Raw genomic sequence first — 25,585 nt, 5'->3', positions numbered from 1 at the left:
TCCAATGCCTCCTATCCACTCAGTTCTTATTTTTATTTTGACACATATTGTTTCATTTAAATCCTACAATGGTGCCAGGTAAGCATTATATCCCTGTTTTACAGAGAAGAAAACTAGGATTCAGGCCACTGAAGCATCTTGCCCAAGTCAGAATTGCTTAACCAGAAAGGGTTATCGTCACCTTTCCAGAAAGAACAAGATGGTGGTGAGGCATCATCATGGCCCCTGGAGAAGGGGCAGAAAGAAGGAGTTGTGTATCCCTAGGGTTGGACTGTGAAAAAGGCTGAGTGCCGAAGAATTGATGCTTTTGAACTGTGGTGTTGGAGAAGACTCTTGAGAGTCCCTTGGACTGCAAGGCGATCCAACCAGTCCATTCTGAAGGAGATCAGCCCTGGGTGTTCTTTGGAAGGAATGATGCTGAAGCTGAAACTCCAGTACTTTGGCCACCTCATGCAAAGAGTTGACTCATTGGAAAAGACTCTGATGCTGGGAGGGATTGGGGGCAAGAGGAGAAGGGGACGACAGAGGATGAGATGGCTGGATGGTATCATTGACTCGATGGACGTGAGTCTGAGTGAACTCCGGGAGTTGGTGATGGACAGGGAGGCCTGGTGTGCTGCGATTCATGGGGTCGCAAAGAGTCAGACACGACTGAGCGACTGACCTGATCTGATCTGAGGGTATTGCTTATTTCCAACCTTAGGGTGCAGTCCCAGAGGGTGGACGCAGTTACTCTGGAATCAAACCTAAGTAAAGTGAAAGTCACTCAGTCGTGTCCCACTCTTGCGACCACTTGGACTGTAGCCCACCAGGCTCCTCTGTCCATGGGATTCTCCTCCAGGCGGTCTTCCCGACCCAGGACGCGAACCCAAGTCTCCTTCATTGCAGGCAGATTCTTTACCGACTCAGCTATGAGGTAATCAAACATATTTGGAATCTAAGCCTGGACACCGACTTTTCCTGGTAAGCGGGGATTCCTTGAATCTCCCATCAAGCACAGTTGGGACAAAGATCTTAATATGCCCCTGTCATCCTTCACAACAAATTTAAGGCGACAGAGTAAGAAAGCTAAGATGCTCTTCCCCTATTCCTCCTCCCCCCCTTTTTTTGGTCCTTTCCAATCTCCTCCTGGGGCTGGAAGCCCAAGGTGAGCCTTATCACTTCCACTCCCACCCCGTCACCCGCGCTCGCTTCCCGCCCGGCTTCCCCACTGCGGGGTCGCAGGGCTTTGCCTTCGTTACTTCGCCCTTCGACTCATGGCGCACTTGCAAGCCCAGCCTCCTCCCAGTCTCGACCTGCTTCCCGTGAGCCTCTGCTTCTGGCCCCCAGAGGGCATGCTCCCTACCCAGCAGTCCTTGCGCGGCCCGGCCGAGCGGACGGCCAGGACTCCAAGATGGCGTCAGTCGGTGAGTCTCCGGGTCCATTTAGGGCTACTCGGGTGGAAGCAGGAGTCGGGGTTTGGGGCCCAGTGACCAGAGTCGCACAGGGAAGAAAGGGACAGAGTGCAGGAGCCGCCTCCCTTTCGCTCAGGACCTTCGCCGCGCCCTCACTTGAGGCCTGCCGGACCCTCTGTTCAGGGTCCAGCGCCACCCGACCCTCCTCGTCTCGCCCAGCGGTGCCTCCTGGCTGCCCAGAGCGGGCGCCGCTCGGCTGCGGCGGGGAGGGCGACGGCATCCCGGCGACGCGCCTCGGGGCCTGGGAATGCGCGCCTCGGACCACCCTCCTCTCCTCGCTGAGGAATGGCACTCTTATCCATGCTCTGGCAGTTTCTTTGCACCTGAGCCCTGCGTGTTAAGCGGAAGCTCAAATTCAGTTCCCAGAGGAGCTATGCTGGGACAGAGCCTGCACCACGGAAGGGTCGACGCTTGGGTGTGTGGAATAGGCTTAGAGAGGTGAAGTGACCTATTCAAGGTCACTGGTGGTGAGTGGGCTGAGCTGGGATTCAAGCCTAGGCTTCTGGGGTCTTGTGGTAAACTGAGCTTTTAATCACACAAGTGACCGTATGACCATCAGCCTTTTCGATGATATGCGTGTATAATCTCTACACTTACCAGACTGTCCACTTTGATTTTTAAAGAAATACTGAAACCACCATATTTTAGCTCTGGATCCTCACAGTAACCTTGTCAGGAGGTCAGTGCCGGGAACGTTGATCCCATTTTAAAGGTGAGGAAAGTAACGGGTCAGAGATGCGGTATGGCTTGCCTGTGGTCACACTGCATGATAATGGCAGAATTCTGACTCACGGGTCTGTCTCTTCCCTCAGTTTCTATATTCTTAAATCTCAGCCTGGAGACGTGAAAAGGGGGGTCAAAAAAGATGATAATGATGCTTTTATTTCATCTGTAAGAACGGGCATGAGAATATTTGTCCAGGGTGGTTGTGTTGTGTAAACAGGACAGCGTGTGAAAAGGAAACCTTGAGTCTAGCAGAGAGTTGTGGAGAGCACTGTGAACTAAGGGTTAAACACCTGAAGTTTGTAAGCTGCTCGGAGCACTGCCTGGGCCACTGTTGAGTGCTGTCATCCGGCTTTCCCTGCGTGACCTTGGAGTAAGGTCATGTCACGTCTGACCCATCAGTGTTGCCCAGGTGAAGGAATTGGAGTTCATGTACTGATGGGCTTTTAGGTGAAATCTGTCACCAGAGCATAAAGCCACGAATTCAGTATCAGATAAAGTGATGGGAGTACCAACAGTTATCTAGATGAGATCTGGGTTGATAGAGTGGCCAATCGGCTGGATTTCCTGTGGCCTATTTTTTGTATATCTGTGAGCCAAGAATAGTTTTTATGTTTTTAAAAAAATATTTGTTCAGGGACTTTCCTGGTGGTCCAGTGGTTAAGGCTGTGTGCTGCCACTGTGGGGAAGGGGTGGGGGGTGGGGTTTGTGTTCCATTCCTGGTCAGGGAACTAAGATCTTGCCTGACTTGCAGTGCGGCATGTGTGCATAAATAGTTGGTTTTTGTTTTTTCTTTTTTTTAAGACTATGTTACAGAGACCTTGTGTGACCTGCAAAACTTAAAACCTTTCACTCTCTGGTTGGATTTAGCACACAGAAGACACTTGTGTCTCTCCGTGTCCCTCCGTATAGGTGGACAGTATGCTTTTTGAAGTCATAAAATCAAGTCAGGTAGTCACCTGCCCTCCCAAGAACCTGTGGTCCTTTCTTAACCTTCAGTGAAATTCTGTCATGACCAGGAACTATGTGTGGGGAACTCCCACCTTCAGATAGCTCACAGACAGGCAGGGAGACAGATAATAATAATTCCTATTTACACAGTACCTGGAGCTCAGTAGCAAGGTAGGTAGTATTCATACTTTATTTTACAGAAGAGGAAACTGAGGCACAAAGAGGGCAGTAACTTGCCTGAGGGCACACAGCTTCAAAGTGGCACTAAACCCAGGATACTTGATGGTAGAGTCTGCTCTGTTCATCACCACGCTCTACTGGTATGAACCAGCCACTGCAGAGGAGTGTTGGGGGAGGGCCAGTATGCAGCCAAGGACTAAGGCCTTTGTGTTCTGCGGAGAGAGAAACTCTTGGAGTGAGGGAGTGTACATGCATCTGTGATGAATCTGATGGTCTCTTGGAGTTTTGTGATGGTGCTGTACTTGGCTCTCCTTAAGGCTAATGTGTGTGTGTGCTTCTGTGTTTATACATTTCTTGGTTTTGGTTACAGAAATGCTCTTTTCTTCATAGTACAGATACATAACTCTTGGAGCTACTCTCCATGGGGTTGCAAAGAGTGAGACACAACTGAGTGACTAAACCATTACCACAGATACATGAATATGAAGAAAAATAAACGGTTGGCTTTTTTTCTCCTGTGATGTGCCAAGGCACTTGTCAGCCCCTGAACGAGAATGCAAGATAATGTGAATGTTTTCATAGTTTGTGTGAATGTGCCATTAAGCCTGATGATGGCCCTTGCCCTTGATAAGAGTTCACGGTGGGATTCCCCCCCAGTGAACTCTCAAGATTAGTCCTTAAGGAGCCCAAGCCTTTCCTTAGATCCTGAAAATGGAGAAGAAACCTTGGAATGGTGAAATCCGGCTCCTCTTGGTCATCTTTAAGCAGCAGCAGCACCCTTGACTCCTTGCTCTGAAGAGTGCGCCTGTCAAACAACATTTTAAAGTTGATGTCTAGGAAGAGGACAGCGGAGAGGCCATTCCCTCCTTTTATGAGCATTCACAGGGCCAGCCCCTCCCTGGCCACTTTCCTGTTTTACTCTTAAGCCCAGAGATGAATACAGTATGGCCTAAAACAAGAACCCTTCCTGTGTCCAGATTCTCATTGGGAAATGATCTGGGGCCCATGGGGCCTCGGGAATGGCTTTTACTAAGTCATTTGACGTCTGTGGTCTGAGGTGGGATGCTTGAGGTAGGAGTCAGATTGGCTTCAGGAGCATGGGAACCAGACCTGAGGTCGAGTTGTGCCCGCACGGCCTGCAGGCTCTCTGCCTTTGTTCAGGATTCGCCAGCTTCTCTGAGTCAGTTTTCCCCACTCTTCCTCATAAAATAAAGGTATCCATCCTCCACTTTTCTCTCTTCTTCATGGCCCTTAGTTCTCTTTTTATAGTTATTCCTAGCAGGCTGTTATTCAGGATCTTGTTCTGCGATATATAGACTCTGGCCTAAGATAATAGATTTGGTGTGACGTGTTTACCTGTAGTATTACTTACATGCAGCCTGTTTAGTGCTGTTACTGAATGCATCATTATTGAGTGGTTGACGTGACACAGACAGATGCTGTTTGTGTTCCCGGGAGACCCTTTCACTGGGTGTGTTTTTGTGTTGTCCTTTTCAGTACCACTGAAGGAGAAGAAGCTCCTGGAAGTCAAACTAGGGGAGTTGCCAAGCTGGATACTGATGCGGGATTTCACCCCTTCAGGCATCGCTGGAGCATTTCAAAGAGGTCAGAGCCTTATGGGCATGTGTAAATAAGAGCAAGCCTCTGGGTCTTCAGGTCTTTTTTTTGCCCTGAGTTAACTTGGCCAGTTTTAGATCTATAAGTTATGTAGAGGACAGAGTCAGATTGTTAGGCCTCGAATTTCCATGTTTGATGGGTCCTGTGAAAGGCTGGCTTGTAAATATTTCAGATAAGGATATATTTTCTCTTGTCTGGAATGTGTACCACTGCTTCTGTGTTAAAGAAATGTCATTAAGCCTTAAGAGGAAAATGAGCTGGAAGCACAGGGGACGCTAGTCTGCAGTGCTCGTCTCCCTGCGAGCCCGGCCTTCCAGGATGGACGTTTGAAGTGGTCTGCCTTTCAGGTCACAGTGTGTGACCAGGCAGATTAGTCCTGTGTCGTCACGTCATGGGACCTGTGTGGTTGCCAGCCCCCCGGGGGGCGGGGCGGGGGGCTCATTCTGTTTTCCTTTCTAATTCTGACCACCCTCTGCTGTATTTTGCGTGCTGTTTGCTCCTGCACTGAGGCCTGTCCTCAGCTTTGCCCTCTCCCGTTAGAATGTGTTCTCAGAGGCGTGGCCTCCCCCCTGTTCACAGGTTACTATCGGTATTACAACAAGTATGTGAACGTGAAGAAAGGGAGCATCGCGGGGCTCTCGATGGTGCTGGCGGCCTACGTGTTTTTAAACTACTGCCGCTCTTACAAGGAGCTCAGTGAGTGTCTTCTGGATTGCTTTGCCTCTGGTGGGGTCTCCCCTGACAGGGTGGGATTGGTTCACCGTCTCATTTAGAAGTCACCCCACAGACAGCTGAAGAATTGGAGGGACCTACCAGAATATGGCATGTTTTAAGGGAGAAAACTGTGGCAAAGAGAAAGGAAAAGTAAGATGAACGTGAGGTGAAAATATTTAGGCAGCGTTGTGTCAGATACTGCAGGCTCTGCCACAGGTTGGTGGGAAGCTTGGCTTCATCTTCCTAGCAGCCAGTGTGAAGAGGGCAGTGGGTTGCAGGCTGCAGTCCTCTATCTGTGGGCTCTGCAAAGTGTGGCATCTCCCATTCTGAGATCTGAGAGGAATCTTATCTGTGGGAGACGCCAGGAAGTGTTGGCAGTGGCCACTGACTGGGCTCCATGGACAGTATGCACCAGTGTCCGGCTCCCTGCCGTCCTGGGGCATCCTGAGCAGTGCTGGCCCTGAGGGTGGGCGCGTGGGTGGATTTTCTGAGTGGGAATGCCTTCAGGGGCCAGATGAGCTCCTGATTCCACAAGCAGGCTGTGGGGCATCTCCTGAAAGTTCTCAGGAGGGCTTCACGGTTTTGGCCCGTTGCCCTCCCTGTTGCCCTGTGCTTTCTCCACACCTGTGAAGAACTCTACCATTTTGCCTTTCTGACTCCAGAACACGAGCGGCTCCGCAAGTACCACTGAAGAGGGCACACTCTGCATTCCTGACCATCACCTTTGCCGGCACCCCTGAATCCTTTCACATCCTAATGGAGAATTAACATCCAATAAAAAATGACTGGTACTTGGACTGCCTCGCTGGCTCAGCCAACTGCCTGCCCTGTAGCTCCTGCTGCACGAGCTGAGGTGGGGTGCTTCTACAGCTTCCAGAGGGGACTGGCAAGGCAGCCCAGGACTTTGAACCTTGAGCTTCAGGATCTTGCCCCGGTGTCCTGGAGGTCACCTAGTGCCCCATCAACAGTGCTAAGGTGTTTGCCTTCTCTCTGCCTCACTTTTGGTCTTTTGTCAGCTGACAGACTCACAGTATAAGGCAGATGCCCTAGTTCCTAAGAATGTTCTCCCCTCCCTCGTCTTCCTGCACCATCCTGGGCTATTGGGGTCTCAGGGGACCAGGTGCGTGGGCTCGTCTGGTCTTGGTGAGTAAGCCTCACTTGCAGGAAGGTCAGCGGGATGACACCGGTGGGAAGGGAAAGCAGAAGTCCCGACAGGAGCTCAGGCTGCTGTGTCCAGCAGCCTCTTCCTTACACTCCACCAGAGGTAAAGTGACATCAAGATCAGAATCCCTTGGGGTGTGTAGTGAGCATACACACACATGGAGTATCAAGGGTGGAGATGCTGTGGCTGGTTACCTCCTGCAAGATCTGAAGTTGAAAGAACCAGTCTCCCAACATCTGAGATGAGGCGACTGTGTCCATGACTAGGCTTCCAGGATGCCACCCTGACACCCCAGCTTCACTTCCTGTTGTGAGATTCCTTTGCTAAAAGGGGAAAAGGGAGCACTGTCAAAGCTGATGCAGCCGGCAGCAAGAACCTTCTTGTCAGGGAGTCCTGAAGTAATGAAACACAGCTTACAAAACAAGCTTTAATCAACTTCATAAAAGTGGTTCCTGTAATTAAACTCGAATAGGCCCATTTGCCCCGCAGGTTGCAGGTGCCAGCTTCACATTTCCAGGCTCAGAGACGGGCCTCTCCTCTGGGCCCCAGGTGTGTGACAGTACAGATGCTTGATGGCGTGGGAGGTAGGTGCACAGGTGAACTGCGTGTCTGTGGAGAGGCTGGCGGCAGCTCCAGCTTAAGGTACAGCTTAAACACCGTCAGCAGGGGCCCCGTGAAGATACGCCCAGAGGAAAAGGCCGTCACACGTGACAGCCTTGGCCCTGCACCTTTCCTCAGCCACGGCCGCCAGGGAGCAGGACCCGGCTGAGGCGGCAAGCACACTTGAGCTTGCCCTGAAGGGCCGCCTTGTTCAAATCCCACCAACAGATACAGCCTCTGATGCAGGACAGGGAGGAAGCAGGCGTGACCCAGCTGCAGCTTCAAGCGCCACCAGCCCCCAGTGTTGAAGGAGGCCCAAGGGGAAGGGCTGCCCTCCACACAACTGCTGTAGCACAAGCCCTTTCCCACCGCTTCCTCCTGAGGGTGGTGTGCAGGGCCCCAGACAGGAGGCTGTGGCAGCCTGACAAACAGGATGCCAACCCGAGGGGCCAGACTGGAACACGTGTCCCCCTTTTAAAAAAGAGATTACAGCAAAACGATAGGGATGCTGACAAGACGTAGCCCGTAAGAATAAAACCCAGCGCGCCTGCCTGCGGGCTCCAGCCAGAGCTGCACCAATGCTGGCATGAAACAGTTGCACACACTCCCAGGAATGGCCCAGAGCGGCCCCCAGCACGGGGCCCCCAGGCTGCTCTGAGCTGGTCCAGCTGCTGTCACTGTCCGCTGAGAAAGGCCAAGTGCCCTTTGGTACATCTGTTGGCATAGTGTCCTTTTTCACCACACTGCAAACAGCAGGGAGGGAGGGAACAAACAGAAGCATTGTTTCAGATGCAGTTCTCAACTGAGGCAGCACCCACCAAGCCCCAGGCTGGGGACAGGGATGCCGAAATTCCGGGGTATACTGACTCATTCAGGTGGAAAGGGAGTTCCAGAAGGTCAAGTGGCCCAGGAACCACAGGTATAAGAAAGTACGTGGCCATGGCAGCCTCTGGTGTTCGGGTTCAGAAGAAAAGCCCCCGGCACCAGAGCACCCTGCCTGAGCAGGGACCGAGCCCCTCTGCACTGGCCAGTCACTTACCTCTGAGGCACAGTTCTGGGACTCCCCAGGACAGGGAGGCGGCAACGTGGGAGAAGCCCCCAGGCTCCTCCCCCAACTCAGGGACTCACTGCGAGGACAGAGGGTGGGCTGCACCCAAAGGGCTCTCCCTCCTGTCTCCTGCATACTTGCCTAAGCTACCCCTGGGCCAGGTTTGCTCATGGGATCAGAGAGACGGGAAAATTGGTTAGACTTGGATCACCAGATCTGGTAGAATCTCCTCAAAAACCTAGCACTGATCCTGGCTTCCTGTCCCTGCTGATGATGCAGACCCTTCCCTAGTTTCTCTTCATTCTCGTTATTCCTCAGAGGGCAGAAGGGGATTATAAGGAAGGAAAAGGCAGCCTCAACCACTGAATAAGGGTGGGGAGACGTAGGGGCACCCACCCTACACCAGCCCTCTCAGTCCTTACTTCCCCAGTCGAACTTGGGGCTTTGGCCTGTTCTATCCCCTCACCCCACAGTCCCCAGGTTCTCAAGCCTGTCTCATCTGCAGGTGTACATTGTGTGCACAAGTGGCCCGTATAGCTGCCAGCTGGGCCTTTGGTAGACATCGTAACCAGAGGGGGGGACTAAGTACCTCCGCTTACAGCACCTGGCATGTCTACTGGCCTCCAGGATTCCAGAGGTGGCTTTAATATCAACTGTGCCCGCGGCAGGAAGGGGTGGTTAGGTTCGTCCCCTAGCCCCGGCTTTCTACAGAAGCGGGCTCTTCAGAGGCCCTGCTGATGAGTCCTGGAGGGGCGAGGTGACGGCACAGCTGACCCAGGGCGCCCGAGGCTCCTCGCTGTACTTGGGAACTGCCTGCTTGGAAGCCATCTGACAACTCCCCCTCCCCTCCACTCACCTGCTTCCACAGCCCCCTTTCCACATTCTCCTCACTGGTCAGGGCTCAGGCTCATACATCTGTGAGGCCTTCCCTACGCACGTGGGCACTCCTAACTTTGGTGTCTGGGCACCTGCCTTGCCCTCCCTCAGAACACAGACCCCTCCTGGGAAGGAGCGACGGCAGAGGAGGTGCTCAGTGAGTGACGGCCATAGTGGCTCAGCCCTTCCTGAAGGCAAGTTCTAGGGACAATATAAGCATATAGTTTTTGACTCGGCCCTTCTACTTGTGGGTGCTCCAGACACCAGACAAGAGCTCACCAATGTCTGTCAGGCTCAGCGCTGTTTTTAGCAGCAAAAACTATAACTACCAACAGAACTGGTAAAATTACACAGCCAGTGAAATACACTGGAGTAACTTACCCTGACACAGACTCAGAATGTAAGGTAAAAGGGATCAGAGGACACTGTCCACCCGAGGGCCCTATTTGCATTAAAATCCGTCTTGTCCTTGTGTGAGTAAGTTCAGAAGAGCACGTCTCCGAGCGGAGCCCCTGGAGGCGCTGCGAGTGCAGAGGGCACAGCAGACGAAGCGTGGCGGGCGAATGGCCAAGCACAGTGGCTGCCCTCAGGAAGGGCGGGGATGAAGGACAGCACCCACTGCGCCCCCACACTTCTGCGTCCTCTAGAAGTCTTCACAAGAAACCTGCACTAATTCTGTACTCCATCTGACCCCCCCAGATGATCTGAAGCCTCTGTGAACCTAGTTCTGCTGGTCGTCCCTGCTCACTCACTCGCAGGTGCTTGTTTCCTTCTATACTTCTTAGTCACCAGCTTTCTTCTAGGGAAACCTCATTGTGGGACTTCTGTGTGGGCTGGGTTGAGAATAAATATCTCGAAGCTACGTTACCAGGGGGCTGTTTTAGATTAGAAAACTCAGCCTGTGGCTTTTTGGCCCTCACCAAGGCTCAAACTCAAGGAGGAAGGGCTTGCCCACCAGTGACGACCAACTCTGAAAGGACTTTCCTCCCCCACTTTCCACCCAGAGCCAAGAGTGAGACCAGTTTTCTAGTAAGTGTTTTTTAAGCGCGCCCTTTCCCTGAACATCCCATTTTGCGCGTGTGTGTCCTAATCTGATTCCTCACCAGGCAGTGTCCCTTTCCCTCGGGGGCGCTGCGTGGGGTGTGAGGACCCCGCCTCCCCCAGAGGTTCAGGGCGCACTCCGTTCCTGGGCTCTGGAAGGCTGCCATCCCTTTCTTGCGTGCGCAATCCGTTCATTCAACAGCAGGTGTTTAGTTGTTAACCTGGCCTTAGCGTGTCGTGGAAGTGGCATGGTCTAGCTCACCGGAGTGGCCCCGTTTTTCTCTTCCAATTAGCAAAAACAAAGATGTCTTCGTTCTTCAACATGAGCTAACTCTCTGGGGAAGGAGGGGATGGCCGTGGCCTGTGGAAGACGCCCCCGCTGGCCCCGGGACTCACCTTGTAGCATGTGACCTGCTCCAGCGGCCGGGGTCCTCGGCTGCCCGCGCTGCTATTTTGACTCTGCATGACCCCGATGACCTGCGGAGTTCTCTGCTGGTTGGGAGAAGAGTTCTGACTCGTTAACTGGATCAAGGAGGACGACCTTTGTAATGGCGGATTGTTACTTTGCTGGAAAGAGTTACACAACACGGTTTTACTGTGGAAAACACGTGCAGGCAGACTACCGATGGGGAGAGGAAAAAAGAGGGCAGGCCTTCTCCCGCATGACTGTGGCCGTGGCCAGCGAAGAAGGGCTTTCGCGGCGGCCCCGCTCGGGAGAGCAGGCAGGAGAGAAACGCCTGGCGACGATGGCAGGAGCCGCTGCCCGAAAACACCATGCAGACACACAGAAACGAAAAATAAAAGTGGAAACAAAACACCAGAGAGACAGGTGGCCTCCGGGGCGGCGGGGCGAGGGCATGAGCAGGCCTTACTTTTGTTTGTGAGGTTCTAGCTTCAGGTCAGGATGAACGCTTGGTTCAGCCAGCTGTTTAGAGCCTACACGGCGGGCAACAGTCACAGAAAAGAGTCGGAGGCTGACACACTGACCTGCGGTCTAGGGGCTGAGAGGGCCCTCCGCTAGGGAGCAAGGGGGACGGGGCACCTCGGCAGGGCCTGGACAGCATGGCCACTGCCCAGCCCGGTGGGACCCTGCCTCTGGGCCCATCACCGCCGGAGCCCTGAGCTGGGAACTGGGAACGCCCAGCTCTGCTGGTTTATCCCATACCCACGGGAGAGTGGGGGTCAGGGTGGTGAGGGTGGCCGCATCCCCTCCCAGCTGCTCGACCTCCAGCCCAGACGGAGGGCCAGGCTGGGCCTGGACAGCAGGCTGAGAGTCCAGCCAGGTGAGAGGTGAGGCTTCACAACCGGCAGGCAGCTCAGCAGCCTGCTGAGACCCTGCCGGGGACACCCGCCCGGCCTTCCTCTGGGACCCGCCCACTGCCCGTAACCAAACCCAAAGTGCCCTTGGTTTGGGGGGCACTGCCGCAGAGTCCCATGCATTCAGGGCAGTTCCCTCTCCTTTGCTTGAGGGGAATGGCCCGCTGCGGGGTGGGAGTGGGGCCCCCTCACCTAGGAGACTGGAGCCAGCTGGTCCCTCAGCCTCTGTGCCCGGCATCCCTTCCCACGGTCGGGCCCGGCCAGAGAACCAGGCGGCCTCGCTTCTGCTCCCAGGTCTGCTCCCGCCCTGCCGGGCCCCTCAGGCGAGTCCCGTTGTGGAGGGAAGGGCCTGCAGCCAGCGCAGCAGACATGGGGCACCCAGGACGCTCCCAGGCCCACAGGCAAGATGGGCAGAGGAGCCCAGCGGGCGTCTGGCTGCAGCAGGCCGCCCTCCACCTCGAGAAGGTGCCAGCTGCTCTGCCCCCTTGGAACTTCTGCTGGAACGCGGGTGACTCCCCTCCGCTCTGGCCCCCGCCCCCACCCCCACCCTCCTCTCGCGGTCTCCCACCAGCTCTCAGACAGACCCCGCACTGGGGCAGGCAGTGAGTGCGCTGCGGCCAGGGCGCCGCCAGGCCCCGCAGCACCGCAGGCCCGAGGCACGGTACCTTCGTGGGTGGCTGCGTCTGCTGCGGCAGTGGGGGCTGCTCGGTGGTTCCCATCGGCAGTTCAAATCGAGGGCTGGTCACGAGAGGAGAAGAGGAGGTGAGAGAGGAGCCAGGCGGGCGGGGCTCCCAAGTTCTGGCCCCAGAAAAATCCCAGCTGGCCTCTCGCCGAGCCCAGGGCCAACGAGCTACCTGGACGGAGGGCGGGGGCTGGCACTCAGCTCCGCCGGGCCTCAGGACGGATCTGAGGCGTCTGGACTCAGACCCAGCTCTGCCTACACCTAGCTGTGAGCCCCGGTGAGCGGTGCTAAGAGAGAGGAAGGAAACACGGCTGGCGGGCACAGAGGCCCTCCCGGCACACACCCTGTGCTGCAGGGATGGCGTTAGACCTCTACCCACAGAGTCCTGGTGGACATGCCCCCCCCACCCCCCTGCCCATACAGAGGAACCCCTGGGTCACCTGTAGGCTCCCGGGCTTGCATCTCGGGAGGGGGACCAAGTCAGCAGCACCAGTCACCTGCCCACCACGTGGCAGCGAGCAGGACACGGCTGCCATGTGGGTGTCAGCAGTGTGGATGGAGGCAGCAAGGGGTGGGGGTGGGCTGACACTACTCTGGGTCCCAGTGCCGCCACCCACGACCACCCAAAGTGACAGATGGGCACTGAGGCCCAGGGGAGGGGCGCTGGGCCCTGCTGGCAGGAGGACTGGGCTCTAGAGGCCACAGACCTGCCTCAGACCAAGCGCCCCCACTCGTCCCCACCTGCCCCTGGCCAGTGGCGGGGCTCGGAACCGCCACGTTCCCATGTGTAAAATGGGGACCTTCTTTCACACGAGGGTTTATGAACCCCTGTCCAGGGAAGCCTGAGCTCAGTGTCTTCATGCAGGAGGCCCTGCTGGAAACTGAAGTTCCCTTCCTTGAGGGCACAGGTTCTTGGCTTGAGGTCATGTGTGTCTGAGTTTTTCTGGAGTACAGGGACCGGAGTTTTTATCTGAGGCCAAGATGGACTGTGACCCAGTAAAGGTCAAACCTTGGTTTAGGCAGAGCCACCTCTGGGCTCAGAAGCAGCAGTGGCCCCTCCCCGCCTTCCACCCCTCCCCAGACCCGTTGGTGACACTGCCCAGTGATCAAAGCCCAGGTGGGCCCAGGAGAGACACAGGAGCACAGGGCCTGGTACTCACTGCATGAATTTACACGAGGGCCCCTCCGGGCAGAATCCCACGAGGTAATTGACACAGATGACCCTCCGGGTGTGCCGGTGCCTGCACAGGGGGCCTGCAGAGCCGAGCACAGGGCCACTCAGACCATCCTCTGACTGGCAAGTCAGAGCCCTGCCCACACCACCGCCCGGGGGTCAGAGTGCAAAAACAGGGCTTCAGATGCTGGCTCTGCCTCGTGTTCAGCAGGGCTGGCAGGCAGGACACACAGCCTCTCAAACACCAGTCTCCTGGTTAGAAATCCAGGTGAGGATGCGGTCCAGGGGCGCCTGGCCTGGGGAGGGACTTGAGGGTGTGACAAAGCCTCACCAGCTCCCAAATGCCTAACACGATGTTTGTAGGAATAGGCAGGACGTGGGCAGAGGCGGGGAGGACAGGCCTCTGGCCGGGGGCCCCGCCACCCCACACCTACCGTGCTTGCAGAAGCCGCGGTCGTACCATGGGCAGTCCTTGATCTTGGACTCGGGGTCGATGTGCAGGAAGGGGCACTCCTTGTTGCTGCACTCCCCTGCGGGGACCAGACAGGCATCCACCTGGGGGAGCTGGACCCAGACCCACCCCTGATTCTCCAGAGGTCGGGGCCGCAGGACAGCAGGGAGGGCCGGGGGTTCCAGTGCCCCGTCCCAGCCCAGCGAGCCCTGAGACCCAGGGCAGTGGGTCTCGGAGCCTCAGTCTCCTGGCCTGTACCTGGGCTGGGACGGTCCTTCCCCCACAGTCTGTGCTGCCTCGAGGGTCACAGACACTGACAGAGACGGACACAGGACACACCTCGTCAAACTCGTCAAACAGCTCCCGGCTCCACCCCTCACCCAGAGGAGGTGTCGTGGGCATTGTTGGGGGGGGGGGGGTCCAGATGTGCAAACGCACCAGCTGAGACTAGCAGGAAATTACCGGTCTGCTTTGATGCGCTCTTCATGTTGGGACAGGAAGAAGGTCTGAGGACTGCCTCTCAGGACAACAATAGGGAAGGTTTGGGAACTCACAGCTGGGGCCCTCTGGTTGCCGTTTAGTCGCTCAGTCATGTCCGACTCTCTGTGACCCCGTGGACTGTAGCCTGCCAGGCTCCTCTGTCCATGGGATTTCCCAGGCAAGAATTCTGGAGTGGGTTGCCATTTCCTTCTCCAAGGGATATTCCCCTCCAAGGAATCAAACCAGCTTATATTGCCTCTACAAATAAAAGCTACAACTATCATTAACAAGCCAGCAGGCGTACCTGTCGGGCTGCTAAAAGAATTAAGTCTCTTCAGACAACAGTGCACAGCAGGCTTCCAGCCCCCTGCCTGAGGCCAGCAGTTCTGGGGCCAGAGCCCAGCCTCGTCCTGACCAACAGGGCTTCTTCCTGGGCAGCCTTGCCCAGGGTAGAGCCGGGAGTCTAGTTCCGTCAGGGAGCATGCCAGCTCCACCAGGCCCTGAGCCGGCCCTACCACCCTGGCTTCTCCACACAGCTCACTCAGCTCAGCGGAGGCCACTGTCCCTTGAGCAAAGACGGAGGCAATCTCTGTTTCTCATGAAAAGAGGAGGGCTTCCTGCCACCAGAAGACAGCGCCCCCCACCGGCTATTCTTAAAGAGTATTTTAAGGAGATCAGTCCTGAGTGTTCATTGGAAGGACTGATGTTGAAACTGAAACTCCAACACTTCGGCCACCTGATGCAAAGAGCTGACTCATTGGAAAAGACCCTGATGCTGGGAAACATTGAAGGTGGGAGGAGAAAGGAGACGACAGAGGTTGAGATGATTGGATGGCATCACTGGCTCAATGGACATGAGTTTGGGTAAACTCTGGGAGTTGGTGATGGACAGGAAGCCTGGCATGCTGCAGTCCACAGGGTCGCAAAGAGTTGGACACGACTGAGCTGAACAGAGGACAGACCAGCTCCTACCTGGGATCACACTTCTAGAGAGAAGGCCTCTAGTCACCACTCCGGCAGCAACAGCTGACTAAGGGAGAAGGTTCACTGCCGCAGAAACAAGGCCCCCAGCCAGCTGCCCTGGTCCTGTGCCCACCATGAGACCCGGATCTGCCTTAACCTCCCAAAGTACCCGCAAGTGCTCAGAAAACGGAAGCACTACAGAGACGTGGGGGTCATGAGAGAATCACCCTAAGTTCTCACAACTAAAGGGCCCACTGAGGTCGGCAGGCACCACGGGCACCGGAGCAACGGCTCACACCCCGACTCTTGAGCTTGTGGAGCCTCAGGGGGGCTCCCCACCCCACCCCCACCCCGGGGGAGCCGGACTGGCGGGCGGCCCCACGCCTCACCGAACTTGGAGTAGAAGTAGCACTCGGGCATCTTGGTCATGTCGTACTCGTGCAGGAACTCGCACTGGTCCCCCTTCTTGCACAGCCCCCGCAGCCAGTGTTTGCACACCACCGTCTTCTCACCACTGATGTGGCGGAACGGGCACATGCCCCCTGCCGGGGAAGACGGGCGTGAAGACCTGGTGCTCCCGCGGGCTGCGTGTCCTGGAACGTGGCAGCTGCCCCGGCAGGAGGCGGTGTGATTTCAGGCTGCACGTGAGCACACGCTTCAGGTTTTAATAGTTGTGGATTTTACTGTAACTGGGAAAATCTAAAATATCCAATTGAGGTATCACAGATATTTCTGTAAGACGTAAACTTAAGAAGCCTAAGGGAGGTGGGGAGAAGGGGGGGCATTTTTCTTAATTTAAAGAAGAGTTCTGGTGATATGAAGACATGTCAACATTTGTAGGAGCAGTAAAGACTGGGGATGGGGAAACACACCTAGGGACACTGTGAGTCTGCCGAACGCAGGGCAAACTAGGGATCCGAGAGCCTGTGGTCTGCCCAGGGACAGGGTGGTGGAGGACACCTCAGCGGGATATGGGGAGTCTGGGTCTCTTACCTTTGCCACAGGCAGCTTTCAAAAAGAATTCGCAGACAGCAGCCCCTGACTCTGGACAAAGAATGAGAAGTGTCAAACAGGGCGAGGTGTGACATCTGAACATGGGGATGGGGACCCTTCTGGCCTTTAACCCACAGAGGAGTCAAAGTACAGGAAACAGAAACCCAGTAGAGCAAGGAGAAAAGCTCCCCACTGTAACATCCAGGACCTCCTATAAGCAAGATGCTTTCCAGGAGTCAGAAATGGATGGGAGAAGGAAGGACGGAGCACAAGGTCACAGAGATTAATTACTCCCGGCCCAGACCTTCCAGAGGGCTGATTCAGGGGCTCTTTAACCTGAGGGCAGAGTGATGGAATGATCTCCTAGGAAGAACAAGCCAATGGGGACTCTCAGGAAGAACTTGCCCCAGAGAAGAGGTGGGTGCCTCGGAGACGCTATTCTGGAGGGAAGAGCGTCACTGAAGCTACCAGAGCAGGACTGCTTTTGGTATGCAACGTCAACATGGAATAATTAAAGGAGCATGGACTTCCGCTCCCACAGATGCAGTGGGTTCAGGTGAGGGGAGCAGGAGAATAAAAGCTGAGCGCTGAGAAGCCAGTGGGGTCCAGGGCTGTCCCAAGGAGCCCGAGATTTCACCTGCCACGGCCACCAGAACAAACTGTCTGTGGTGTCTCAGTGTTCTCTATCAGCGGGCATTTCAGGAAACCCACCAACACTATCTCTAAAGACCACTTGCACGCCTCTGCTTGCTAACTTGCAAGAGACGCGTTGGCTTCTTGGAAGCAGGCAGGTTTTGTAGGACAGATTTAAGGTTACAGTGGTAGGAGTCATAGGGGTGTCACTTGTTTGCATTTCAAGAAAGTCTGAGAAGTCTTATCAATACATTAGAAAAGTACCATTTAAGAGTATTTCTGGGCCTTCATCCTTTACAGAGGTTAAGTTTGTTTCATTCCTTAAAGTTCACTGTCCTGGGGGTCAGGTTTTAGGCAGACAGCATAAAGGAGTTTGCCTTCAGGACAGAACTGATATGTCTACTCCACATCAAGATGGGAATGGGGACTTCCCTGGTGGTCCAGTGGTTAAGAATCCACCACCTTGCAATACGGGGACAAAGGTTCGATCCCTGGTCAGGAAACTAAGATTCCACATGCCCCAGAGCAACTAGGCCTGTGCTCTGGAGCATGAGAGCTGCAATGAGGATTCTGCTTGCCACAACTAGACCCGACACAGCTAGATAATATTAAAAAAAAAAGAAAAAGACAGAATGAGGTGTAGGGATGAGAGAGGAAGGGCCGTGGCCTCCCTGGACTCTAACACACTGACTGCGAAGCTGGGCAGGCGGTGCGAGTGCCGAGGGTGCTTCCCCAGTCAGAGGCAGTACCTGTGGCCAGGTGTGTCCTGGACCCTCTCTAAGAACAGGTCTGTTCTCACCTCTGCACCTGCCCTCACACAGAGTCAAGTATCTGCTTCCAAGCTGGAGTGGGGCGGGAGGGAGAGAGCTGCCCTGCATGGAGGAGGATGGCCTCCAGCTAGTGCCATCGGCCCAGGAAAAGGCCACATGTGTGAGTGAATGTACAAGCAGGAAGCGATCACGTGCGTGGACAAGTATGTTTAAGAGTTTCTGAATGTGAGCAGCAGTTTATAAGCCATGTACCATGGAGACAGTGTAAAGTAAGGCTGTTTGGATTATGTCTCTGGGGTGTGAGCATTATCTCACATGGAAGCGTGGCCTCTTGAGGGGAATGAGGCTGCAGGCAGACTTGAGCAGCCCAGGGACAGGCGGAAGAACGGGGCCCTGTGGCCCATGTCCTCTGGCAGTTACGGGAGACAGCCCGGGAACTGCAGATGGAAAGATCAAGAGCCCTGGTGAGCTCACCTGGCTCCATCTGGAGCTCAGTGGTCTTTGGCAAGTCCTTTCCCCAACCCCAGGCCTCAGCTGGCCCATCTGTGGCTTGAATTCAATGATCTTTAAGAGCCCTCTGAGATGTAATGTTATAGCATTAGATTTCAAGTACATCTGGAAAGGAGAATGGAAACTGCTCCTTTCTCTTAAAGTGCTAGACCTCTCAAGGAATTCCCTGGTGGTCCAGTGGTTAGGACTCCCCGCTTTCACGGGGAGGGCTCAATCCCTGGTGGGGGACCAAGATCCTAGCAAGCCCGGTGGGGTGACCAAAGTAAATAAATAAAAGTCAAGTGCTAGACATCCCACCTGAGTTGGGGGGTGGGGCAGGGAAAGCCAGGAGTCACCGTGTGATGGGGGAGACTGAAGTGAAGGGAACTTAAGTAGCTGTCTGGGTGGATGAAAGACCCAGAGGTGGGGTCCAGAGAAACACTGAGGGATGGGTTCCCAGGAGCGCGAGTCCTAAGAGAAAAATGGAGCTTGAGAGTCTTCTCAAGGTAGTTACGGGAGACAGCCCGGGAACTGCAGAAGGAAAGAGTCTCTGTAGGGGGTCTCCTACAGAGAGGGGGAGGTGGGTCCTTCCCGCAGCAAGACTCCTCCAACGGCCCAGTTTTGACGAAAGCAAGAAGACGGCGCTCAAAGTGGGGCTGGAGGTGGGGAAAGGGGCTATCTTAGTACGTCTCTGTAGCTGGGGAGTATGTGCCAGTGGGGGCAGGATTTCCAACCCAGGATACCCGCCTTCTTTCAAGAGATATTCGAACTGCCCGACGTCGCCCTGCCTTTCTGAAGCCTGCGTTAGAAAAGCCCCCGGGAACGGGGGCTCCCTTGTCAAAATAACGACGGGGGGGTTGTCCCAGGATCGGGGAGAAAAGGAGTCCCAGGACAGAGGGGGAGGAGCTCCCCGGCGGAGGGAGAAGGCGTCCGGGAACCAGTGCGGGAGGTCCCGGAGCTGAGTGGGTCGCGCCCTCGCCCGCCCGCCCCGACCCCGCGCTCACTGTCCATGCCGGGGAATGGCAGCGGCTGCGCCCCGAGCTGCTGCTCCACGGCGATCTCCAAGTCAAACTTGATGTGGTCCACGCTGGCGATGATTTCCTGCATGGTGGTGGCGGCGGCGGCCACACCGGCCCGGCTCCCGCTCAGGTCCCCGGCCGCCCTCACACCTCTACCCGCCGCCGGCTCAGCCGCACACGGCGCCCCGCAGCCTCGCCTCGCCTCGCAGCCGCTGCCGCCGCCGTCGCCGCCGCCGCCGCCCAAAGGATGCCGGGAGCTCCCGGAGCCCGCGCCGGTCCTTTTCGCCTGTTCAAGCCCGGCCAATGGAGCGCCGAGTGCGGGCCGCTCCGCTAGGCTCGACTAGCCGCTCGCCGAACGCACCCACCCCCACCCCATCTACGTCCCCCGGCCCCGTCGCCGACCTCAGTGCGCGACCTGAAACCGCGCCGGGAGTTCGCGACGCGGAGTGCGCGTGCGCGAGTCGGCCGGGTCGCACCTGGGAGAGCGCGTTGGGTACGCGGAGCTGGGGACGCGGTGCGGCGTGGCGGGGTCGGGACTGGCCGTGACACGAGGCGGGCGGGCGTGGCGCGGGCTCGGGGGCCGAGGTGCGTGTTCACTGGGCCGGACTCCTGGAGTGAGTTTCTCGTTTGACCCTCTCAGGAGCCCGGGCGCCAAGCGAAGGCGGGCCAGAGGGGCTGCGAGGATCGCTGCAAGGGTTGGAGGTGTAGGCCTCTGCTGAGGAGACCGGTGTAGGCCGGTGGAGAGAGGGCTCTGGTCGGCCTGAGGTTTCCCGGGAGGGTCTGGGGAGGGGTGGGTCCCCCGGGGGGAGGACGGCGGCAGCGGGTGTCTGATTCAGGGATTATTAACCCCGGGCGGGTGGAAGAACTCGGGGAGGAAGAAATTACACCTTTATTGTCATAAGTGAAACTTAGCAAGTTCTTCCTCACCTGACGTTGTCTGTGCCCAAAACGAAGTCGCGATTGCAAATAGGGATGAGTGTAAATGATAGAGAGAACATTATCCACAACTGCTACAAACTCATTTACAGTCATCGCTGCTTCATCAGATCGACAGAACCTTGTTACTTAATACTTGGAAAAGAAGACTCTATAGTAATATAGCATGAGTTTATTTTAAAAGCATTCTGGTAGCGATTTCAGTATCAGTAATTACAATTCTCTTTTGATTAATGTGTGTAAACCCTTTATTTAATGTGGCTACTTGAAAATTTAGAATTACATACAGGCTCGCACTGTGTTTCTGTTGGAGCCTCACCAGGTGCAGAATGGTCCAGGTCGGTAGTTTTCTCGGTGCTCGCCGTCCTGTGCCTGCACCCTGATGTCTTGAGATTGGATCGTTGCCATGTGCTGTGTGGGTGATGCTGTAGGTAATTCTGGTTTACAAGCATGGAGACTGAGGCCAGAGCAGCCAGTGCTCAGGGACACGAGGATGCTTTGGTGGAGCTGCGATCTGAACCTAGGCTTTCTGACCTCAGGACTCGTGCTTGTACCACTTACCGGTCTTTCTGCCTTTTGGGACAGCGAAGTTGACTTTCATTATTTTGCTGACCTACGCCAGGCCCCGGAGGAGAACGCCGGAAATGGACTTCCTGAGGCTTGCCCGGCTCGTCTCCAGCCCCCGCCCAGGGGGACTGCCCATCATGCGCCACCTTGACCCTCTCAGAGCCAGGTGGGCTGGAGGTAGGGCCGCAGGGGGGGTTTGGCCCGCGCCAGCAGCCTTCTCCAGCTCTCTCTCTCAGCTGCCCCTCGGCTCGCAGAGCCAGAAGAACACAGGCAGCCTCAGCTCTGACCCCGGCCAGCCCAGCCCTACGGCCACCCAGGAAGAAGGGGAGGAAGAGAGCTTTGGGACTCTCTCCGACAAATACTCCTCTCGGAGAATGTTCCACAAATCGACGGCCCAGCTGTATAACCTGCGGCTCAAGGAACAGAATACTGAAGAAGATGAGGAAGGGGAGCTGGAACCAAAACCATGGCGGGGCCCCAGAAACACCCCTTACTGGTACTTCTTTCAGTGCAAACGCCTGATCAGGGAAGGAAAGGTAGGGAACCTCTGGACTATGCTGCTCCAAACTCCTGCTTCCGCGGTGCCACAGTCTTTTGTGAGGGGCCACCCTGCTGTCCTGGTGGGATGCTCAGGGCTTCTCTCCCCTCTTTGTCTTCATTCCCCCCAGTGCTGCCTCAGGCGACCCTCTAGCCTCCTGGCTTCCCATGCCCCCTCCTCGATGCCATTCTCATCTTCCTGTTACCAACCCAGCCATCCCACGGGCTCCCCATCTGTGTGTCCAGCTGCCTCCTCACCATCTCCGTTACACTTACCCTCAGTGGCCTGGAATTCTTGTTCCCAACCTCAATTTCTCTACACTTTCTTCATCTCCCTAATTGGTAACCCGGTTTTTCCATCCGTCTAGGCCAAATCCCTTCACCCCTAGTCTTCTTTCTCCCACCAACTCTGCCTTCAAAGTGTCTCCCATCCTAACTTCTCACAACCCTCCCCCTGAATGCCCAGGCCTAGCCTTCTCCTCCCCACCCCCCGCCCCCATCAGCTGTTATGACACCTGTCACTGGCCTCCCCGAGGCTCTCTCCACCTCTTACCCCGATGTGGCCTTAGACACGGAGCCGTGAGCAGAGAGCAGGTGGGCTTTCTCCTTCCTCTAGCACTCCCCGCGTAGTCAGTGACAGTGGGGGTGTTCATTTCCTTAGGTGTTGATAATGACATTCCATTTAGGCTTAAAAATCTCGTGGCGGTATATGTTGAAGCTTTTGTGAATGAAGTGATACAATGTCTGGAATTTGCTTTAAAAAAAAATTGAGTTGGAAGGAGGGGCGCAAGATATTGATGAACCAAGATTGGCCAAACATTCATAGTCGTTGTAATTACAGCTCTCTACTTTTGTGTATATTTGAGATTTTCCGTAATGAAAAGTTGAGAAATAAAGAGAAGCCAGAGTCCTCATGATAGCGTATGAAGCCTGCAAAAACTGCCTCTTCTCCCGCTCGACCCTCCCCTCCCTGTCTCCCTCACCTCCCCTCCTTTACTCTCTCCCCTGCAGCTTACTCCCTGCACCTCCCCTCCTTTACTCTCTCCCCCCTAGCTCCCAAGCACACTCCTGCTTCGGGCCTTTGCGCCGGCTGTTCCCTCAGAGAGCCACTTGGCTCCTTCCCTCACCTCCTTCAGATCTTCGTTTACCTGGGCATTGCCCCTGTGCTCAGAGAGTTCCCCCACAGTCGTGGGGCCAAGAGCGCTCATAGGTGGTGGGAGTCTGGTGGGCTTTCCTTCCTGGCCACCACGCAGTCCCCTTGCAGTGGAGCACAGGGACTGGGAGGCTGGTGGCAAAGGCCCAGGGTGCGTGTTTGGCTCCTGGGCTGGCCTGGGCTTGAGCTCAGGGAGGGTCCCTTAGCCTCGGTCTCCCTCCCTCTGCTGAGCCCCCTTCCCTGTGTCCTCCCTTCCCCGACCCCTTCCCCAGCTGGCCGAGGCCCTGGACCTGTTTGAGAGGCAGATGCTGAAGGAGGAGCACCTCCAGCCCCTCGAGTGCAACTACACAGTGCTGATCGGGGGCTGCGGGCGGGCCGGCTACCTGAAGAAGGCCTTCAGGCTCTACAACGATGTGAGCATGGGGCAGGGGGGCGGCAGGCTTTGGGCCCCAGAAGAGTTGGGTGCCGGTCCTGAATGTGTTCCCTGCTAGTGCATTACCCTGGGTGGCCAGTTTCGCCTCTCCAGCCTCAGTTTTGTGGTCTTACCACAGGTGACATTACCTGGGCCAGAGTGGTTTATCCACCATGAAGGTGCCCTTTCCAGCTGCTCTTCATTGAGTGTCCTTCACATCTTTATCATTGTTGTTGGTTACCTGTTTGCCTGTCGTGTGTCTCCCCTCTGGAGAGTAAGCTCAGTGAAGACAGGCCTTGCCTGTCCTGGTAACCCCAGTGGCCAGTACCTGGCCTGTATTAAGTCCTTAGTACGCGTCTGTGGAATATGTGAACACATACAGAGCGTACCCCCATCCTCGAAGCTGGGATCACTGTCTTTGTTTCTCCAGTGAGGACACTGAGGCCTGGAGAGATGAAGTGCTGTGTCTAAGGTTACCTGTCTCTGGTGCTGATTTGGAGTTGAGCCCAGCCACGGCCTGAGAGCAGGGCTCTGTGCGCTCTGCAGCAGCTGCTTGCTGCCCTCAGTCAGGTGGCCCTTCTCTGGGAAATAGCGAGCACTTGGCTTTACCAGGAGCTTCTCAAGCTTCGTCACCGGGAGGGCTTGCGAAGCAGTGTCAGCCGGGCAGGAGGAGGACTGGGGAGGCCTGGGATGTGCTGCAGGGCTGTGCTCCCAGCTGCCGCTCCAGGGGCCACTCTCCCAAGACGGTCTCCTTGGTAACAACCTTCCAGTGTGACCGTATCACCCCAGTTTTTCCAGTGACAAGCTGATTGCCCACAACCCCTCAGTTACTAAACATTGGAGCTGGGGTTTGATTACCCCTCCTGCCCTTTCCCAGATCAGATCTATCCCACAGATCTTAACAGTTAGGGCAGCCTGGGCGGTCAGAGGGCAGGAACAGTTACAGTGGCCTGCCGTAAGAGCACTTCAGGCCCAGGGTGGGCTGCTGAGTTCCTTGGGGAGGATGCTTTCTTGTTTGGTGCCTCTGGGGAGCAAGGCCAGCTCTCAGGCCCCTCAGGTTGAGTCAGGGGTTTGGAGAGCCCAGCTCTGTGTGTCAGTCGGCTCTGCCTTTTAGCAGAGTCCTCTCTAGCCTCCTATCCCCATGTCCCGTGCATCCAGCTGATCCCAGAGCCACCTCCAAGTTTCTCCCTGTTTCCTCAGATGAAGAAGCGGGACCTGGAGCCCTCAGACGCCACCTACACAGCCCTGTTCAACGTTTGCGCCGAGTCCCCCTGGAAAGACTCCGCACTGCAGAGCGCCCTGAAGCTACGGCAGCAGCTTCAGGCCAGAAACTTCCAACTCAACTTGAAAACGTACCATGCCCTGCTGAAGATGGCCGCCCTGTGCGCGGACCTCAGGACGTGCCTGGATGTGTTTAAGGTGGGGCCATCCCTTCCTTCCTGCTCCCCACTCAGAGTGAGTCCTGCGAGGCCGGGCTAAGGCTTTGCCCTCTGTGTTCCTCACGTGGGAAGGTTCAGGTGCTGATGAGACAGGCCCCCTGTCGGCCTCTGGGACTCACCGAGTAGTCCCTGTGGTCAGAGCCCTGGGTGGGACAGGAAGGCCCCCGCCCTGTGAGGGTGGGGGGTCGTGTGTGCTGCCGTGTGCCGTGTCCCACTGAGGGTGCTCGCTGGTGAGATGCATAGCGCTGAAGAGGAATCGGTGCCCGCCGGGGCATCGTTCCAAAGATCTTACGAGGCAAGTCCTGTGGCCCCTGCTTCACCGATGAGGAAACTGAGATGGGCGCTTAATGCTTCCCACATTTGTATAGCAGGCCAGCGGTGAAGCCGGGACATGAAGCCAGCTCTGGGCAGTTCCAAAGCCTCGTGTGCACGGGTTAAGAGTGGCTACTGGGCGGATCTTCGCGGAGGGGCTGCACAGGAGTGATAGGAGCAGAGCCTGGAAGACAGGCCTGGGAAAGTGGGAGTGCAGGCCCCGGGGAGCTCTGCTCCGTGGCTGGTGCTGAGCTGGCCCACGCCGGATTCGCGCCCCACTGCTGAGGATATGCAACCCTGGCCCTGCCGTGGGGTGTCTGTTGGTCCTGAGCCAGACCCAGTGGGCCTGAGTCTGGGCCTTGATTCTCCTGCAGAGTCTCAGCAGGCCCGCTTCGTTCCTTCCCCCAGGAAATCATCCAGAAAGGGCACGTGGTCACAGAGGAGACCTTCAGTTACCTGCTCATGGGCTGCATCCAGGACAAGAAGACTGGCTTCCGGTACGCCCTACAGGTCCGTCCCCCGGCTCTTCTTCCTGTCACCTGCTGCGCTGCTCGCCCCGCCTCCACGTGCCTGTGCTGGGGGCAAATGATGATGCTGGGTGCACTTCTTGAGCACCCACTCCTGCCCCGCACTGGGTGTTTTTATATTTGTGATCTTTTGGCCTTCCCAGAGCACACTGTTCCCAGAGTTTTACAGATGGGCGCACAGCAGGCACTCAGAAAGTGCAGTTGAAGCCAACCCTTAAGTTGGCCTGGACTCTTTCAGAACCTGGCCTCTCTGGCCATTCCTCCCCGGGGAGTAGGGAGAAGGGCTGGGAGAAGCAGAGGGGTAGAAGTGCGACACAGTTTGGGGAAGCGAAGTGGGCTAGTGATCTACCTGCCACTGCAGGAGA

General features: G+C 56.1%; 3 protein-coding genes across 12 annotated transcripts in view; 2 read left to right on the top strand and 1 right to left on the bottom strand.

Annotated features, from left to right (window-relative positions):
• The first annotated feature begins 1,258 nt into the window (after nucleotides 1-1,258).
• ATP5MF (ATP synthase membrane subunit f) lies at nucleotides 1,259-6,436 on the top strand. Its single transcript, XM_006041328.3, has 4 exons — nucleotides 1,259-1,406; nucleotides 4,806-4,913; nucleotides 5,505-5,621; nucleotides 6,302-6,436. The coding sequence occupies exons 1-4, from the start codon at nucleotides 1,394-1,396 to the stop codon at nucleotides 6,328-6,330; spliced, it is 267 nt and encodes an 88-aa protein (XP_006041390.1). The 5' UTR covers nucleotides 1,259-1,393; the 3' UTR covers nucleotides 6,331-6,436.
• Nucleotides 6,437-7,214: 778 nt separating this feature from the next.
• CPSF4 (cleavage and polyadenylation specific factor 4) lies at nucleotides 7,215-19,559 on the bottom strand. 8 transcript variants are annotated; one of them, XM_006041333.4, is made up of 8 exons: nucleotides 19,323-19,559; nucleotides 16,427-16,477; nucleotides 15,823-15,975; nucleotides 13,974-14,069; nucleotides 13,526-13,619; nucleotides 12,349-12,421; nucleotides 10,763-10,933; nucleotides 7,930-8,144 (listed from the first exon to the last, which is right to left on the bottom strand). In XM_006041333.4, the coding sequence occupies exons 1-8, from the start codon at nucleotides 19,423-19,425 to the stop codon at nucleotides 8,076-8,078; spliced, it is 810 nt and encodes a 269-aa protein (XP_006041395.1). In that variant the 5' UTR covers nucleotides 19,426-19,559; the 3' UTR covers nucleotides 7,930-8,075. The 8 variants fall into 8 exon arrangements, 5 of the variants coding, with proteins under 5 accessions (XP_025130516.3, XP_025130517.3, XP_006041395.1 ...); XM_006041334.4 differs by having other exon boundaries at nucleotides 10,763-10,858; XM_006041335.4 differs by having other exon boundaries at nucleotides 10,763-10,855.
• Nucleotides 19,560-19,565: 6 nt separating this feature from the next.
• Nucleotides 19,566-25,585, top strand: part of PTCD1 (pentatricopeptide repeat domain 1) — an 11,903-nt gene continuing 5,883 nt past the window's right edge. The window contains exons 1-5 of one of the 3 annotated variants that reach the window (XM_006041342.4): nucleotides 19,566-19,830; nucleotides 20,896-21,376; nucleotides 22,803-22,943; nucleotides 24,143-24,361; nucleotides 25,102-25,203. In XM_006041342.4, coding sequence (XP_006041404.3) covers nucleotides 20,918-21,376; nucleotides 22,803-22,943; nucleotides 24,143-24,361; nucleotides 25,102-25,203 — 921 coding nt within the window. In that variant the 5' untranslated portion in view covers nucleotides 19,566-19,830; nucleotides 20,896-20,917. Of the gene's footprint in view, nucleotides 19,923-20,812; nucleotides 21,377-22,802; nucleotides 22,944-24,142; nucleotides 24,362-25,101; nucleotides 25,204-25,585 lie in introns of all 3 variants that reach the window. The other 2 variants (XM_044936053.2, XM_006041343.4) reach the window with 2 other exon arrangements.

Source organism: Bubalus bubalis, chromosome 24, assembly GCF_019923935.1.
Source record: "Bubalus bubalis isolate 160015118507 breed Murrah chromosome 24, NDDB_SH_1, whole genome shotgun sequence".
NCBI classification, from domain to species: Eukaryota; Metazoa; Chordata; class Mammalia; order Artiodactyla; family Bovidae; genus Bubalus; species Bubalus bubalis.
The sequence above is the reverse complement of the archived record's forward strand: the minus strand, read 5'-3'. Positions and strand labels throughout refer to the sequence as shown.

Excerpts from the sequence above, each read along its gene's own strand:
- ATP5MF (XM_006041328.3), top strand. Across the intron at positions 4,914-5,504 it reads CGCTGGAGCATTTCAAAGAG|GTTACTATCGGTATTACAAC; the intron begins GTCAGAGCCTTA and ends CCCTGTTCACAG. Across the intron at positions 5,622-6,301 it reads CCGCTCTTACAAGGAGCTCA|AACACGAGCGGCTCCGCAAG; the intron begins GTGAGTGTCTTC and ends TTCTGACTCCAG.
- CPSF4 (XM_025274731.3), bottom strand. The coding sequence starts at position 19,425 with ATGCAGGAAATCATCGCCAGCGTGGACCACATCAAGTTTGACTTGGAG. Across the intron at positions 16,478-19,322 it reads GCCATTCCCCGGCATGGACA|AGTCAGGGGCTGCTGTCTGC; the intron begins GTGAGCGCGGGG and ends TTCTTTGTCCAG. Across the intron at positions 8,145-10,762 it reads AGCAGGTCACATGCTACAAG|TGTGGTGAAAAAGGACACTA; the intron begins GTGAGTCCCGGG and ends TGCTGTTTGCAG.